Source organism: Artibeus jamaicensis, unplaced genomic scaffold (assembly GCF_021234435.1).
Source record: "Artibeus jamaicensis isolate MK-2021 breed Jamaican fruit bat unplaced genomic scaffold, CSHL_Jam_final scaffold_614, whole genome shotgun sequence".
Taxonomy (NCBI): Eukaryota; Metazoa; Chordata; class Mammalia; order Chiroptera; family Phyllostomidae; genus Artibeus; species Artibeus jamaicensis.
This window is the reverse complement of record NW_026522050.1, coordinates 1,944,496-1,959,968: the sequence shown is the minus strand read 5'-3', so window position 1 is coordinate 1,959,968 and position 15,473 is coordinate 1,944,496. Positions and strand designations below refer to the sequence as shown.

Here is a 15,473-nt window from a genome sequence, read left to right as displayed (position 1 = left end):
AAATGACCTGAGGGGAGGGGGGTGGAAGCCCAGCCTCAGTACTGCCCTCTGCATTCTGGGATGAAGGCCATGTTTTCTTGCCAGGCTCTGGTGAGGGTCCGGGTCGACTATGGGGTGGAAGCTGTTCTGTTAAAAGTATCTCATCGCAAAGCAGAGTGACAGCAGATGGCCTCACTGAGTGTCAGGTGTGGTGCGGCCGCTTCCCGCGTGGACCTCCGCGCGGACACCCGCGCTTATCAGCCCGAGCAAAGCACTCCGCTTCTGGAGGTGGCCCGGGACACAGAAGGCCAATGGGCTATGGGGGCAGGGCCTAGTCTCACCACCCTGCTCGGTGGGTGTGTCTGGGTGTGCGAGCCACTGAGAACGTGGAGGCGGGGCCTACATCGGAGCAGAAAATGGCGGCGGCCACGGAATCTGTGAGTGATGGGGGCGGGGCTCGATGTAGCTCCTCCTTCGTTCGCCCCTCAAACTCCCTGGATGGGGTGGGTTGGGGGTTTCTCCGCGCTCGGGGCTGGTCGTACGGACACCGAGGCCAGTGTGGAGAAGGGCCCGGTCAGAACCGGGGCAGGTCCAGGGCGCCGCGGTCTGGTCTTAAGCAAGGAGGCCCCACCTGCTCATGGGTCCTCCGGGCCTGCTTCAGTTTCCCTTCGCAAGTTAATGGAGCCAGCCCCCTTCCCTCTGCCCCAGGGGTGCTTGAGGTCTGGTCCCAATGCAGTCCTCTTTGTGGCCTCTTTTCACCAGCTGTCCGCCTGCCGCCATGCTGCCCCTGTGTCTGTGTCAGCTGTGCCTACGTCGGCTGCGACCCCGCAGCCCTCCCACCCGGCTCTTCGCAGAGGCCGCCCGGCAGCGGTGAGTCGGTCACCGGGGACCCGGTGCCGGCCTGGTCGTTCAGTGGGTTTTGTTGAGGGCCTGCCGAGCTCCAGGCTCTGCCCTAGGTGCTGAGATAGTTGTGATCTCTGTGTCAGGTGTCTTACAGCCTTGTCTCAGGTAACCCTCACCTTCACTACTGAGGATGACATTAAGGGATGGCCATCAAGGGTACTTGGTTATACAGCGAGTTATGAGGCAGATCTGAAGGGTTTTTTGAAAGATTTTTATTTATTTACTTTTAGAGAGAAGGGAAGGGAGGGAGGAAGGAGAGAAATATCAATGTGTGGTTGCCTCTCATGAGGGACCAGGTCCGCAACCCCAGGAGTTGAACCTGCGACCCTTTGGTTCACAGACCTGCATTCAACCCACTGAGCTACACCAGCCAGGGCCAGATATGAAGTTTGAGCCCAAGCCAAACCCAATGCACTTTCCACAACTCCTGTGGTTGTGGAGCATCATAATCCTAACCCACCTGGGGAGGGGGGGGGTGTTTTACAAAAATGCAGATTCCTGGGCCCTGCCCTATTCCTCCAACACTCAAGAAAGAGGGATGGTATGGAGATAGGTCTCCCTCGGTGCCTGTATCTCAGCTCATGGTTGCTGAGTTGAAGAGTGTGGCCCAGGGGGGGCTGGGAGGAGTAGGGAAGGGGTATCTTTTGTGTTTCTTTAGCCCCTGCAGGTTCTGGCTTCTCTCCACAGGTCTGACCCCAGGAACTACTATGAACTGTTAGGGGTGCATCCTGGTGCCAGCACTGAAGAAGTAAAACGAGCTTTCTTCTCCAAGTCCAAAGAGGTACCAGTGGTTCTAGGCAGGGAGGAGGGAGAGGAAGTTTGAGCCAGATGGGGTGCACACCAAATTCCCAGGGATGGAGCTGAGTGGCTCACTCTGGCTGGTGCCACATTCCCTCAGCATGTACAGGGAGGGGGAGGTGCCCTAAGGGCTGAGGTCTGGCATGGTGTGAGGAAAGCCAGGGGTCCTGCCTGGGATTAGTTTTCTTGGCCTGCCTGCTGTTAAGCAAACCTGGACCAGGCAGCAGGTGGAGAGGGAGCAGGAGTGTTTCCCGACTCTCTGGCCTTCTGGAGGGGTGCTCGGCCTGAGGGCCTGAGAGTGAAGGTCACTGTCCAAACAAGGCCTGTGGGGATGATTTGAGCCCTTGTGGGTGGATATTATCAAGATGGGTCCTGGGAAGGAGCGTGGGAAGGGAGATGAGGAGAGTCCTGCCCCATTCCAGCTGCACCCTGACCGGGACCCTGGGAACCCAACCCTGCACAGCCGCTTTGTGGAGCTGAGTGAAGCATACCAAATACTCAGCCGGGAGCAGAGCCGCCGTGAATATGACTACCAACTCCGCTCAGCCACTCCCCCGAAGTCTCCAGGAACCACAGCCCATGCCAAGTCTGCCCATCAAGCACACAGGTACAGTATCTTGCAGCTAACCACTTCCCCTCCAAGTCTCCAGGGGAGCCTCATCCCCACACTGCCCCTGTTTCTCCCTCCCAGCAGCTCCTGGACACCCCCCAATGCACAGTACTGGGCCCAGTTTCACCGTGTGAGGCCTCAGGGACCAGAGTCGAGGCAGCAGCAGCGCAGACACAACAAGCGGGTGCTGGGGTACTGCCTCCTCGTCATGCTGGCCGGCATGGGCCTGCACTATGTTGCCTTCAGGTGCATCCCGGCCTTTCCCGGTGGTGGTGGGCAGAGGGCAAGAGGAGAAGTGAAGCCAAGGGGGGCCAGTCAGATATCCATACCGCCCCTGTGACCTGCACTCCTGTGTCTCTCAGGCTCAGGTTGTGTGAAATAGGTCTCTAGAGCCTATTCTTAGCAAACTAAGGGAGACTGTTCTGTTGTCATTTTAAGTTTGTTTTGTTTTTTATAATTTGCATGTAAGTCCTTGGTGCTGGCTGCCAGGTAGTGATGGAGCCAAAGTCATGCACAAGAAAGAAATGCATCGTGACTGGGCCTCACCAACAACGAAGCTCACTTGTTTGGCAGTCAACTGTCTCCCCACCCCTCTCTCACGTGTCCCGTGACACTGAGGTTCCACTGCAAAGGGACAGAAAGGCGGTGCCCACTGCTAGCAGCCCACCTAGCTCAGTGATGCAGTTAGACATCCAGCCCTCTCTGATCTTCTGTGAGGACCACCCTGTTGTTCAAGTGCTGCGGTCACCACCTTCAACAGGCCAGCCAGAGAGCTGGGTTGTCACTAGACCCTGGATAAGCCTGGACACTCTGTACCCCTTTCCACACCTAGCACAGGCAGTTAGACTGAGGTCCCCACAGACATAAAGCTCTGATGCCCTAGAGTGGGGTGCACAGTGTGTGGGACCTGGGAGACAGCAGGGTTTGGAGGACTCAGGGTTAACTGTACCCCGTGCAGGAAGCTGGAGCAGATGCACCGCAACTTCATGGATGAAAAGGATCGGATCATCACAGCCATCTACAATGACACTCGGGCCCGAGCCAGGTCTGTCCCTGCTCTACCCTGCCCTCTCTTCACTGTCCTGACACCACCCTGTAGGGTCCCGGTTCCAACCACCCCGGTGCTCTCTCCTGCAGGGCCAACAGAGCCAGGCTCCAGCAGGAGCAACAGCAGAGGCAGCAACTGCAGCCACCGCTCGGGCCTCCCCCAGGCCCGGGGATCATGCCCCCCAGCGCCAGTCCTTGAGCCTCTCACCCAGATGGAGCCTCATGTGTATTCCCTCTTGGGACACCCCATTGCCCAAAACGCGTGCAATAAAGTGATTCTCTGCGCTCTTGTCCGACTCCCTCCTTTAGGCCCAGCACCCCCAACCCAGGCCTCGCCTTGGGACAGAGCCCCGCCCTCGGAGTTCTGGTGACTGCGAAGCGGGAGCCCAGCCCCCTGGGTGGTGCGTCCCCTTTACCCTGTTGCAGCAGGAGGGGGGGGCGGTGTATGGAGGGGGCGGGCCCGCCAACGGCCTCGCCCCCACCCGCCCCCGCCCCGCCCCGCCTCTGCCCCGCGGCCCGGGTGGGGAGCGCGTGTCTGGGTCACATGAGCCGCCCGCCAGCCAGCCCGGGCCGGCCCCCTGCTGCCCCCGCCATCCCCGCCACCTCGCCCGCCGCTGCCACCGGCCACCCACCCACTCAGCTCCTTCGGCCACCGCGGCCGCTGCTGCGCTGCACTGCCTGCGCCCAAGGCTCGGGAGAGGGCCGCGGAGGAGCCGCCCCCCGCAACCGGCCCCCGCCCGCCGCGCCCCAGCCCGCGCCATGGGGCTCTGGTTGCCGCCGCCCCCGGCGCCGCCTGGCTAGGACGATGCGGGCGCCCCCGGCGCGCGGCCCCTGTGGGCACCATGAGCCCCTTGCTCCGCCGCCTGCTGCTCGCGGCGCTCCTGCAGCTGGCCCCAGCCCAGGTACGTGCGTCCCCGACATCCTGCCTGCCCGCCAGCCGTGCCCTCTCTCAAGGTTGGCGGAAGTGGAGGCGCGAAGCGGCCTGGGCAGAGGGTATTCGCGGGTCCGACCGCAGATAGGGGCGTAGCAGGAGTTGGAGCGGGGCATCCCCCAGGAGTTGTCCCTCCCCACTGGCCTGCCAGCCCAGCCCCAGGGCCACTCCCCCGCCCCACCCTATCCCCTGGGTGCTACCGCTCGGGGGGTGGAGCTGTGTGGGTGCCTGCAGGACCTGGTTCGGTGCCCCGTGTGCCCCCTTCTGACCTGTAGCCTCCCGAACAAGCCTGGTCGCCAGGCTTGGAGATTGCACTGTGCTGGTAGAGCATGCCTGGCAGGTCGTGGCTAGAGGCAGGTCCCAGGTGTCCAGAAGAGGACAGGTAAAGCTAGAGTGAACCTGGGAACAGAGCGATCTGGAAAAATGTCAGGAGTTGAAGCCTTCTGACTGCAGGGGTAGAGCCGTGGGTCAGTGTAGCCCTAACTAGAATGCACCTGGAGCCCAGTTCTCTTCTCTCCTACAGGCCCCTGCCTCCCCGCCTGAGTCCCCTGGCCACCAGAAGAAAGGTAACGCTAACAACAAAAACTTCACATAGGCAGCACTAGGAAGGTTTGCTGAGTGTCCATCATGTATAATCTCAGCTGTTTTGTAAGATGGCAACTCTTGCCCTGCCCATTTCACAGAAGTTGAAGTTGAGGCTGTGGGATTCCTGGGTTCTGGATGAACAGGTTGGGCGGGCAGAAGTGGGGGCTAGTGGAGGGTGGCTGTGACACAGGAACTGGGGAGAACAGCTGCTGGGCACAGGGGTGGGAGAGCCAGGGAGCAGCTGCAGGAAACCCAGTGGGGACTTAACCTCACGCTTCTCTCCTCAGTGGTGTCATGGATAGATGTGTATGCTCGCGCCACCTGCCAGCCACGGGAGGTGGTAGTGCCCCTAACTCTGGAGCTTGTGGGCACCATGGCCAAGCAGCTGGTACCCAGCTGTGTGACCGTGCAGCGCTGCGGCGGCTGCTGCCCCGACGACGGCCTGGAGTGCGTGCCTACTGGGCAGCACCAAGTCCGAATGCAGGTACCGGGCGGGTGTAGAGGGTCTCACCGGGTGGGATGCCGGTGCTCTGGCGGCTGACACACCAGCAGCCAGAGCCTTGGCAGGTGGGAGAGCTGTTCTCCCTCCAGCCCATGCAGTGTCTCCTTCTCCCTTTCCTCTGTCATTGTCTCTCTCCCTGTTCTCCTGAGCACAGATCCTCATGGTCCGGTACCCGAGCAGTCAGCTGGGGGAAATGTCCCTGGAAGAACACAGCCAGTGTGAATGCAGGTGCCAGCCAGGCCCCACTTCTGAGCTTGCAGAGACCAGGCTTGGGGGGTGCTGGGCATGGTGGTACACCGCAGTGGGGACCAGGTTTCCTTGAGTGGGGCTGGGGTAGGCCTGGGATCTGGGCAAGAGAGTAGGGTACTTGGCTTTCCTGATCCTCCTCCTCCTCGTTTCTGTTGGTCTCTCTTTCAGACCAAAAAAAAAAGAGAGTGCTGTGAAGCCCGACAGGTGAGTCTCCGGGGCTCCTGTTGAGGTGGGGATGGAACCCAGGCCCCGTGCCCAGGATGTAGCGTGTGGGCGGGGCAGGGGCTGTACAAGTGTGTCAGGCAGCTGCCGTCCACTTCCCTCTCTTCCCTCCACTTGTGTCCCCTTGTCCCCTTTCCCTCTGTTCTCCATTCTGTGTGTTCTGACCCACCCCCAGCTCCCTCCAGGGAAGACTCTTCCTTCCTGTCCCAGACATGTTGCTTCTCCTCCTAGGGCTGACACTCCCCGCCACCGTCCCCAGCCCCGCTCTGTTCCGGGCTGGGATTCTGCCCCCGGAGCACCCTCCCAAGCTGACATCACCCATCCCACTCCAGCCCCAGGCCCCTCTGCCCACGCTGTACCCAGCGCCGCCAGCGCCCTGACCCCAGGACCTGCCACTGCCGCTGCAGACGCCGCAGCTTCCTCCGTTGCCAAGGGCGGGGCTTAGAGCTCAACCCAGACACCTGCAGGTAAGGAGTTGTTTGGGAAGGCGGCAAGGCCCTTTTCCTGGAGCACATCCAGGACGAGCCTGCCAGTGGGGTGAGAGCCAGGAAAGGGGGAGCCATTGAATGAGTTGAACAAATATTTAACGAATGCCTGCTGGCGCCGGGGTCAGCATAAATAAGGCTCACATTCTAATGCAGAAGTCCGACACAAGGACACATGATGCCAGCCAAGGCTGTTGGGGTCTGTGGTAAGGGGCACCTGGCATCGTGTTGAGAGGTCAGAGATGTCCTGGAGAAGGTGACATCTGCCTGGAGTAGAAATGAGAGAGACATCTTGCCAGCTCGCAAAGGTCTGCGCCTTCCCAGAAGCCCTTGCATTAGACATTGTCCCACCTTATGGGTTCTGAGAAGCCAGGGGACATAGTGTGAGCCTTGTTCGCCATTGTCTGAGGGCTTCTCACCACCCATCCCTTCCACAGTGAGGCCACCAGTGTGGCATCGTGTGGGCTGGGCCAGCTGGGACTGCTTAGGAGCGTTAGGCAAGAATGAGGTTCACAGAAAGTAACAAAGGGGTGAGTCCAGAGCAGTAGGTGCTGAGGTGTGGCAGCGTGAACAGATGCCCCTTTCCTCTCCTCCTTAGGTGCCGGAAGCTGCGAAAGTGACACATTGCTTTTCAGATTCAGTGGGGCCGCTTTCCTCGCAGGCCATACCTCCGAGAGGCCTAGAGGGCAGCCTGGAGAGAACAGCCCTGCCGCCCCCCCTCCCCAAGACCTCAGCTCAGGCGGACACTGCGTCAGGACTTGGGCCTCTCAGAAGGCTTTCTGGCCACCCCCTGTCTCTGCAAGGTTGCATCCAACATGGTGGGCAGAGTTGGATGAAACTTGGAGGCAAGAGGGATGGTGTACCAGCTTGGGAGAACTTGGGCCCTGTCGAAGCCTTTGACCACTCTGTGCAAGTGAGCATCTTAACTGGCCCCTCCTTGCCCTTGCTAAGGAGACCCTGGTCCTCTGCAAATAATGGGAGTTGGGCTTCGGTATGAGAACTGTGACCCCAGATTCTGATAAAAGAGATGGAAGGAGCTGTCCCTGCCTGTATCACTGTTTGTGACTGTTCAGGCTGGCGGTTCAGGCATGAGTGTGTCACACTGCCTCCTCGACCCGGCGCTTCTTACTCTTCATGTGCAGATGCAGTGGGTGAGGCCCAAGCTCCCACACCAGCTCGCAGACAGAGCCCACATATGTGTGCTTCCCATTCATGTTGTTACTGCCAGGCCCCAGGGAGGCCCTGTCCCCTGCTTATCATCACAAGGGTTTCTTTCTTGTGAGTTTGGGGTGGAAACCAGACCTGCTGAATGACCTTGGCTATCACTGCCCCTCAGTCTGAGCCTCAGGTTTCAACCTGTGCACATAGAGGGAATGGACGATCACGATGGTCCAGGCTTTGGTCCCAAGGAAAGTTTGAATGAATTTTTTCTTTTTTTAAGATTTTATTTATTTTTAGGGAGAGGGGAAGGGAGAAAGGGAGAGAAACATCAATGTGCCAGCGATACACTGATTGGTTGCCTCTCACATATCCCCAACTGGGGACCTGGCCTGCAAATCAGGCATATGCCCTGACTGGGAATTGAACTGGCAACCTTTCAGTTCACAGGCCAACGCTCAATCCACTGAGCCACACCAGCCAGGGCTGTTTGCATGAATCTTGACATCATAGAAAAGAACACCTTCCTCCCTGCCAGGCAGCTCTGTGTTTTAGTCCCTGTTGCTGAACTTACTGTAAGGCCAAGTACCTGCCTTGTATGTTACCAAACATACAAGGGAAGTACCAAAGATACGTGGCTGGTGGGCTTGGTTTGAGAAATAAGACCCCCTCACCCTGACCCCAGTCTTCTCCACCTTCATCTCCCTTTCACCTTGGGTGCCCCTCACCAGCCCCTGCTTGAGACTCTCCGGACCTTTATCTGCCCCAGTCCAAGCTTAGTGCCCAGCCTTCTGCCCGTACAGCCTACAGTGCCACCTGGGCTGAGTGGTGAGGGGTGGTCCAAAGGTCAACTCTGAGTACAAATGGCTTTGTTTTGTGCCGCAGAGGAAGAACATGCATGCAGGGGCAGAGGTTAATCCAAAGTAGCCACCCGCACAGTGTTAGATGGGAGGGTGTGATAATGATCTTGGGCCTGAGGCAAAAGCCAGGTAAACTAGAAGAGAATTCCTGAGATTCATTAGTATTTTCTTATCCCGACAGCCCTGCTGTCAGGGCAAATCCCATAGAGCCCAATCAGATGAGGGTTAGGGACCTAGAGCCGCAGTCTCCTGAGCTCACTTAGACACGCTGGACATGCGCAGTGCTTCGTATGTGCCTCCTTGCTTAGTCCTCAGCTCTGAGGTCAGCTCTGTGACTTCCTTTCTCATAATAGACTGATTGGCCTGGGGATTTGACTTCAAAATCAGCTGTTTCCCTAACACTTAACATATAGGTTTACCGGCCTGTTAACAGCAGGTTCATTACTCCAATCGAGATGTTTGCTGGTACTGGGTCTGGTTGGGGACCCGGCCCGGCCACACCAGTACAGTCTGGTCAGCGGGCAACGTGTACAGGAAAGCCCGGGTGCTGTGCAGGGAAAAGGGACAGTATCATCTGTGGGCCAGGGCCTAGCACTGTCCGCCGTCGCTTCGATCCTACAGGGGCCCTGCAAGGTAGGAGAGTTATCAAGCCCGCGTTACAGCGACGCCAAATTCTGCTAGGCAAAGGAACTTGCTCAAGGTCACAGCCGATCAGTGAGAGGGAGACCCTGAATTCAAACCCAAGTCTCACTTTGAAACCCAGGCTCTTTACACAGCAACTAACTGGGAGTGATGGAACCTAAGGAGACCCAAGGGCGCCGTAGGTGGGCTTAGGGGGCGACATAAAATGGCGTCTCAAGACCCCCTCTGGGAACCCGCGCCCGCCTGACCTTAACTTCACCTCGACCGGAAGTGCCTGCAGCTCTTTCGGAAATCATTTTCACCTAACCTTGCGGACTACAGCTCCACAGGAAGTGGTGTGAATCACGTGGCGCTGCAGGGGCGGAGCTAGAAAAGAGCCGCCCCTGCTGGCCTGTGGCAGCGGGTTTCACGCGGCCCAATGAGGGCGGGCGGCGTGGCCCGGCCTGGTAGCGAGGATAACGCGCCTGCGCAAAGGCGGCAGCACGACTAGAGTTGACTCCGGGGGCGCGGCGAGGAGGTGAGAGGGGGCCACAGCCCAGGCTGGGGGAAGTCGGGGTAAGGGGGCAGGCTGGATCAGGCCGGGGCTCCGAGTGTCAGGGAGGGTTAGGTTACGAGGAAATTTGAGGTTGGGGTAATAGCTGTCTGGGGATGCCGCAGGGGGAGGGTTCTCACGCCGCACGGGGCGGAGCCCCGGGACTTGGGGCGGGACCTAGAACAGAGACCGGTGGGACTTCTGAGCCGGTACCTGTGGAAGGCGGGACTCTGGGTCTGGGGGCGGAACTAGGGCTGGTGAGGGGCGGAGTCTGGACCTTGAAGGAGGGGCTGGAACAGGCGGAAGGCGGAGCCTCGGGTTTGGAAACAGAAGGGGTACAGGACCAGGTGCTGGGGGCGGGGCTTCAGTTGGTGAGTGGCTTGGTTACAGTTAAGAAAAAGGGATCGAGTTCTGTGGAGGGTGGGGCTCCAGGGCCTGGGGCGGAATTACGCCCTCTAAAGGGTGGGGCCAAGGAACCAAACTCAGGGTTAGGCCCAGGTAATGGCCCTGGGCGTCCACGCGGGGGCGGTCTCCGTGGTGGCCGGGCCTGGGAACGGGGTAGACCGAGAACACCCCCAGGAGAGGTTGTGTGGGTGGAGCGGGCTCGGCGGCCACCCGACACTGGACCGGTCTGGGTGCCCCGCAGACCCCCGAGGGCTCAGAGCTGGGGCGGCGCCTCGGGCGGAGGTACAGGGTCGGCCTGGGGGGTATCCCCAGAGGACCGGGGCTCCCCGGAGCCACCCAGCGGCGATGTGTGGGTGCCTCGAGGCCGGCCCCCTGCAGCGGCCGCAGAGATGTGGGTGTACTGGGCAGGGGGCAACTGGGTATGGCGTGAGTGGTGTGGCCCGGTCCAGGCCCCTGCTGTGCAGCCGGAAAGAGTCTGGACTTTTCGTAAAGGAAAGGGTGGGAATTGAACGGAGTTGGGAACCAGGAGGGAAAGAAGGGATGAGGGTGAACAAAGGGGCGGGGCCCTGGCTGCTGTGGCCTCCCCTGACCCCCTCCCCGCGCTGCTGGGGTCCTCGGGCAAGCCCCCTTCTCACTGGACTGGTAAGTGTGGCTGTGGAGTCCGGGGGAGGGGGCGGTAACCCGGAACAAGGGGATCCCCAGGGGCAGGCAAGGTACAGTAGGGTGGAATCCTTCTACTACCTGCAGGTATTCCATGCCCTTCCTGCCCTTCCGGTCGATTGGTCGGTCGGGGTCTGTTCCCGCAGAGACATGAGACTCAGCTGGGTCCTGACAGTACTGTCCATCTGCCTGAGTGCCCTGGCCACAGCTGCGGGGGCCGAGGGCAAACGGAAACTGCAGATCGGGGTCAAGAAGCGGGTAGACCACTGTCCCATCAAATCGCGGAAGGGGGACGTCCTGCACATGCACTACACGGTGGGTGCGGAGGCAGAGTTTTTGGATGTGAGTGGGACTTCTGGGGACCAAAAAGGACTTGGGAGCCAGGTTCCTTTGCCAAGGTGGGTGACCTGGGTCAAGTCCCTTCTCACTTTTGCCTGTTTCCCTCGGTCTACCCTGCTCTTCACTGTCTACTCCCCAGGTTGGTACCAGCAGAGTTACATTACAATGTACTGTGAGCTGCCTAAAGCTCTGTCCCCTTTTAGGACTATGACCACCAATGTTGTTGGGGGACAGCTTGATGAGAGCAGTTGGGTGGGTGGGGGGCATGCATGTCACAGTGGGCCCTCCTGCTCACTGGCCTTCGCATGGTCCCACAGGGGAAGCTGGAAGATGGGACGGAGTTTGACAGCAGTCTGCCCCAGAACCAGCCCTTTGTCTTCTCCCTGGGCACAGGCCAGGTCATCAAGGGCTGGGACCAGGGGCTGCTGGGGTGAGTCAAGAGACCATGGCTGTGGTCTAGGAGGTGAACTGTGGGAAACAAGCCCCAGGGGTGGGGGGCAGGCAGGGAGCCCAAGTGCTGCCATGTGCTGAACATGTGTTCTCCTGCAGGATGTGTGAGGGGGAAAAGCGGAAGCTGGTGATTCCATCAGAGCTGGGTAAGAGGTCCTTCCTGAGTAGGTATAGGGTTTGCAGTGTGTCTGAAGAAGGGTGAAAGCTAGTTCAGCCTCTGCATTGGTCTCCCCCCATGCATTCATTATAATTCATGTTCTCTTCCAAGTTTAGCAGTATCTAGCAGTAAGGACAGGGCAAGACCCTTGGGGCACTGGGCTCTTATGTCCACCTTCTGCCCCTTACCAGGACTGTTAGAGCCCTCCCACCCACTATACCTTCACGTCTGGCTTTGTTACTGTGGTGGGCAGAGGCCTGGTTTCAGCCCGAATGTTTGCAGAACCTCTTTGCCTGACTGCCACTCACTTTGTTTTTTTCTGTGCATCTCTGACAGGGTATGGAGAGCGGGGAGCTCCCCCGAAGATCCCAGGTAATACACCCTCCTGCCTCCTGTCTGTTGTGCCTTCCCACCTCCCTGTGGCCCTGATTCTCATTCTATCTCACTTCTCTACTGCAGGTGGTGCAACCCTAGTGTTCGAAGTGGAGCTGCTCAAAATTGAGCGACGTTCCGAACTGTAGCCAAGCTGGGGAGGGCCAGTGGAGACGCCCCCATCAGGGACCAGACTGTTTCAAAACAAAACAAAAAAAAGCCCTTAAAGCTCATGAAGTGAGCCTGTGTTTGTTTGTGGGCCCTGAGCTACAGAAACCACAGCCCCAGTGTCCCCTCCCTCTCTCTCTCTCAGCATCCTGCACCCTGCTTCTTTTCTAGCTTCAGAGCCTGGGTATCTAGGCTCAGTAGTCTGGGGGGTCAAGATGGCCAGGCCTTGGGGGGCATGGTGGCCCCTGCCCAAAGGGAAAATTGGGTTCTTGCCTGAAGCAGCAACAGTGCTCCCCAAAGCTCCCCAGCCACCTCTAGCTCCTGGTCTGGGAGCCAGCATCGGGCTATTGCCATGACTACGTGGCCCTCAGGAAGGCCTTCGGTCACCTGGGGAGAAGCTAAGCTGGCAACAGTTATAGAGCAGCGTGTCCCCCCTAAAAGAGATCAGCTGAGCCTGTTAGCTACACCAAGGGCATATCCTAGCTTTATTAAAGGGCCCGTGCCGCAGAGTCAATATAAAAACACAAAAAGTCCCATCAGTTTAATAATAATAAAAAACCCCAAAAGTGGAAAACGGGGGGCAGGGAACACCCCTAAGAGAGGGGCATGGGGAGCCCTGCTCATGGCACCAGGCCTGGCCACAGGGCTCCTTGGTATTGCTGTTGCTACGAGGTCAGGGGGCAGCGATTGTCCTGTGGGAGCCACCGTTCACCCGTGTTGAGGACCCTTACTTCTTCTGAGGTGTGCTCAGCTTCTGCATGCCCCGGATCTTGTCCAGCAGGCCAGAGATGAAGGCCTGGACAGGAAGGAGGACATGAAGGAGACCAGATCCCAAGAAGACAGGGGCCCAGGCTTTCTTCCCCCCGCGGTCTGGGGAAACCACTTACCTCAGTGGGTTTGTAACAGTCAACCAGCAGCTCCTGGTGGGACATGGTAGGGGAAATGTAACTGAGTGCCCAAGAACAGGGGCCTAGAGATCACCTGTACCCAGTACCCACTTCCAAGATGACTGGGGCCACCTTGAGGCATAGGAATGCCATAGCTAGGCAAGTGGCATTAGCCCCATTTGATGGAGGCAGAAGCTGAGACTCATTGTCACAAAGCTGCCTGGCTCAGATCAAAGAAGGCCTGGCTCCAGAGTCTTGCTCACCCAACTGGCCCTGCTTCCAGGCAGCCCACTGCACCAGTTACCCTAACCTGACACTGCCAACACCCCACCCACAGCCCCTTTCTCACCTTGACCCTGGCAGCCCGGGTATCATCACTCTCCATGTCCAGGAGCTCATCCACATCAATCTCCAGCTCCGGGATCTCCTCTTCCTGGGGTGGGGGAGGAGGGAGAGACAAGGGCCTGAGTTGGGAGAGAGGGTGTGAGAGGGGTTCGCTGGCTGAGGCCCCTGCTCTATTGCAGGACGAGCCCGCCCTCTCTGCCCAGCAGACAGGAGCAGCTGCTCCAAGGAAGAAAACAGATCAGGCCCGTGCCAAGGCAAACTGCCGGGCTGGGTGGGGGGAGCTTCCTGTGTCTGCCAGTTGGGCACCTCAGGTGCCAGACAGGGCCAGCTAGCTAGGTCTGCGGACCCCGCAGATGTATCTCCCTAACTTCTGGATCCCCCATTTCAACCAGAGCAGGTGGGGCCAGCTGTCTCAACTTATCACAGCCTTTCCCCCTCCCCCAAACACCTGTCACAGCCTCCCAGGAGTGAGGAGGAAGTGAAGGGTGAGAGGTCAGTGAGAAGAACCCAGGTCTGGTAAAGGGGAAACAAAGAGCACATGCTTTGCTGAGGGAGGGGTGCCTGACGCCCCTCCCCCCAAGGAAGTATCTGTCCAGTCTGCAGCCAGTTGCATTCCAGGGCTGGGCTAGGGTAGGCAGCGCAGGGCAAGCCCACTCCTCCGCCCTGCCCCCAGGGGTCTGAGTCACCCTCTGAGCAAGGAAGGAGTCATAGGGTGGAGAACCAGTACCCACAGATCCAGCTAGCCTGCCCCGGGCCAACATGGAGCTACCGGCTAGCCCATTAGGATAACCCAGACGCTTTACAGTGCCCCCACAAGCCACGCTAGCAGGCACTTTAGTGCCTTCCACTGCCAGCCCAGGCTATCCCCATGCCATCCCCATGTCTTCTGCCCAAGGCCCAGGCTATACCAAACTTGACAGGATAGTGGCACGGGGAGAAGACTGGAGTGACTTAGATCAGACAAAAAAAAAAAAAAAAAAGAGCATACAATGGAGGCGGGGAATACTCCAGGTGACAGGCGGGCTCAGAGTGGGATTCTCAGGCGGCCGGACTCGGGACCGACTTCAGAGTGTCGGCGCGGGGTGGGGGACACACCTGGCAGTCGTAGAGGCGAGTGAGCTGCTCCAGAATCCACTCCTCCAGGTTGAGGCGCTTCCGTAACTCCTTGCGATCGTACTTGACCGTGACCTTCCCTTGGCGCCTCACTGGGCCCTCGTCGTCCGCGCTACCCGGGCCCTCGCCTGCAGCCCCAGGAGGGCTCTGAAAGTAGACGCGGGGCCCTGGGCCGCCACTGCCCGGCCCCGGGGCCGGGGCCGCCAACGCCGCGCCCCCTGCGGGGCCGCTGTCCGCCATGGCGGCCGCCGGGGCCACGTGCGCGCGTCCTGCCCCTCCCTGCGCCGCCGCCTCCTGGACGCCCGCCGGCTGGCTGCGGGCCGCTGGCTTGGGTTAGCTGATGAGCTCGGCTCCGCGCGGCTCTGCAGTAAGGGCGGCAGCGGGGGAGCCCGGGGGCAGCTGCAACATGCGGAGCCCCCGGGCCTGGCTTGGCCGAGCCCCGCCCCCTCCCCACCGATCCGCCCGCCCTTTGTCCCCCGCGGCCGCCGCCCGAGCTGCCGCCGCCACCGCCGAAACAGCTTTCTTGTCTCGCTCACTTCCCCCGCCCCCCGACCACACCCCCTTAAAGAGCCAGTCCTGCTGCAGTCCCCTCACCCCCACCCCGCCCCCAGGCAGGGGTTAGGGGAGGGTCTACTTGTCAGGGGTTTGGGCCTGGCTGTCCGCTACTCCTACTAATTTTCCGGCTCTAAATTCGGATATTCTAAGCTCCAAATACCAGGATTTGCGCTCCCATTGAAACCCTAGTATTCTGTCCTCATTGAAGCGAAAACAGGGGCCGTTTGGAAAGGGAGGGGAGTGGGTACTATGTGTAGGGCGGATGTCCGGCGAGAAGATGTGGGAGACCCCCGAAGTCTGGGTCCTGCAGCCCTTGGACCGCGGGGAGCGAGGAGGCTTCTACGCGCGGACCGGCACGTGGACCGGGGTCCTAAGGGTGGAGGAGTAGAGAAGACAGACAGGAGCTGCCCAGGTCCCCGGACGCCCTACTCGCCGGAGTCTCGCGCCCCCCATGGTGGTGGTCTGGGTTGAGGGTGAGCAGAACCGACCGGCGGTCGGAAAGGCCAGACCCCAGGGAAC

The 15,473-nt window shown here is 59.7% G+C and overlaps 4 protein-coding genes across 17 annotated transcripts; 3 read left to right on the top strand and 1 right to left on the bottom strand.

The window, feature by feature from the left end:
• The first annotated feature begins 150 nt into the window (after window positions 1-150).
• On the top strand, window positions 151-3,621 carry DNAJC4 (DnaJ heat shock protein family (Hsp40) member C4). 2 transcript variants are annotated; one of them, XM_037140180.2, is made up of 7 exons: window positions 151-416; window positions 742-849; window positions 1,570-1,663; window positions 2,103-2,287; window positions 2,375-2,536; window positions 3,249-3,335; window positions 3,428-3,621. In XM_037140180.2, the coding sequence occupies exons 1-7, from the start codon at window positions 166-168 to the stop codon at window positions 3,534-3,536; spliced, it is 996 nt and encodes a 331-aa protein (XP_036996075.2). In that variant the 5' UTR covers window positions 151-165; the 3' UTR covers window positions 3,537-3,621. The 2 variants fall into 2 exon arrangements, with proteins under 2 accessions (XP_036996075.2, XP_036996074.2); XM_037140179.2 differs by having other exon boundaries at window positions 2,372-2,536.
• A 270-nt stretch (window positions 3,622-3,891) lies between these two features.
• VEGFB (vascular endothelial growth factor B) lies at window positions 3,892-7,353 on the top strand. 3 transcript variants are annotated; one of them, XM_037140188.2, is made up of 7 exons: window positions 3,892-4,239; window positions 4,792-4,834; window positions 5,141-5,337; window positions 5,510-5,583; window positions 5,773-5,808; window positions 6,058-6,293; window positions 6,910-7,353. In XM_037140188.2, the coding sequence occupies exons 1-6, from the start codon at window positions 4,180-4,182 to the stop codon at window positions 6,269-6,271; spliced, it is 624 nt and encodes a 207-aa protein (XP_036996083.1). In that variant the 5' UTR covers window positions 3,892-4,179; the 3' UTR covers window positions 6,272-6,293; window positions 6,910-7,353. The 3 variants fall into 3 exon arrangements, with proteins under 3 accessions (XP_036996083.1, XP_036996084.1, XP_036996085.1); XM_037140189.2 differs by having other exon boundaries at window positions 4,092-4,239; window positions 6,159-6,293; XM_037140190.2 differs by lacking the exon at window positions 5,773-5,808 and having other exon boundaries at window positions 4,092-4,239; window positions 6,159-6,293.
• Window positions 7,354-9,375: 2,022 nt separating this feature from the next.
• LOC119045450 (peptidyl-prolyl cis-trans isomerase FKBP2) lies at window positions 9,376-12,119 on the top strand. 11 transcript variants are annotated; one of them, XM_037140170.2, is made up of 6 exons: window positions 9,376-9,488; window positions 10,656-10,883; window positions 11,225-11,337; window positions 11,457-11,503; window positions 11,851-11,886; window positions 11,974-12,119. In XM_037140170.2, exons 2-6 carry the CDS (start codon window positions 10,719-10,721, stop codon window positions 12,033-12,035), a joined length of 423 nt encoding a protein of 140 aa, XP_036996065.1. In that variant the 5' UTR covers window positions 9,376-9,488; window positions 10,656-10,718; the 3' UTR covers window positions 12,036-12,119. The 11 variants fall into 11 exon arrangements, 10 of the variants coding, with proteins under 10 accessions (XP_036996065.1, XP_036996064.1, XP_053515092.1 ...); XM_037140169.2 differs by having other exon boundaries at window positions 9,380-9,488; window positions 10,715-10,883; XM_053659117.1 differs by lacking the exon at window positions 9,376-9,488 and adding an exon at window positions 9,503-9,526 and having other exon boundaries at window positions 10,715-10,883.
• Window positions 12,120-12,580: 461 nt separating this feature from the next.
• PPP1R14B (protein phosphatase 1 regulatory inhibitor subunit 14B) lies at window positions 12,581-14,862 on the bottom strand. The gene is made up of 4 exons (XM_037140176.2): window positions 14,382-14,862; window positions 13,291-13,374; window positions 12,942-12,974; window positions 12,581-12,850 (listed from the first exon to the last, which is right to left on the bottom strand). Exons 1-4 carry the CDS (start codon window positions 14,637-14,639, stop codon window positions 12,782-12,784), a joined length of 444 nt encoding a protein of 147 aa, XP_036996071.1. The 5' UTR covers window positions 14,640-14,862; the 3' UTR covers window positions 12,581-12,781.
• Between the last annotated feature and the right edge of the window lie 611 nt (window positions 14,863-15,473).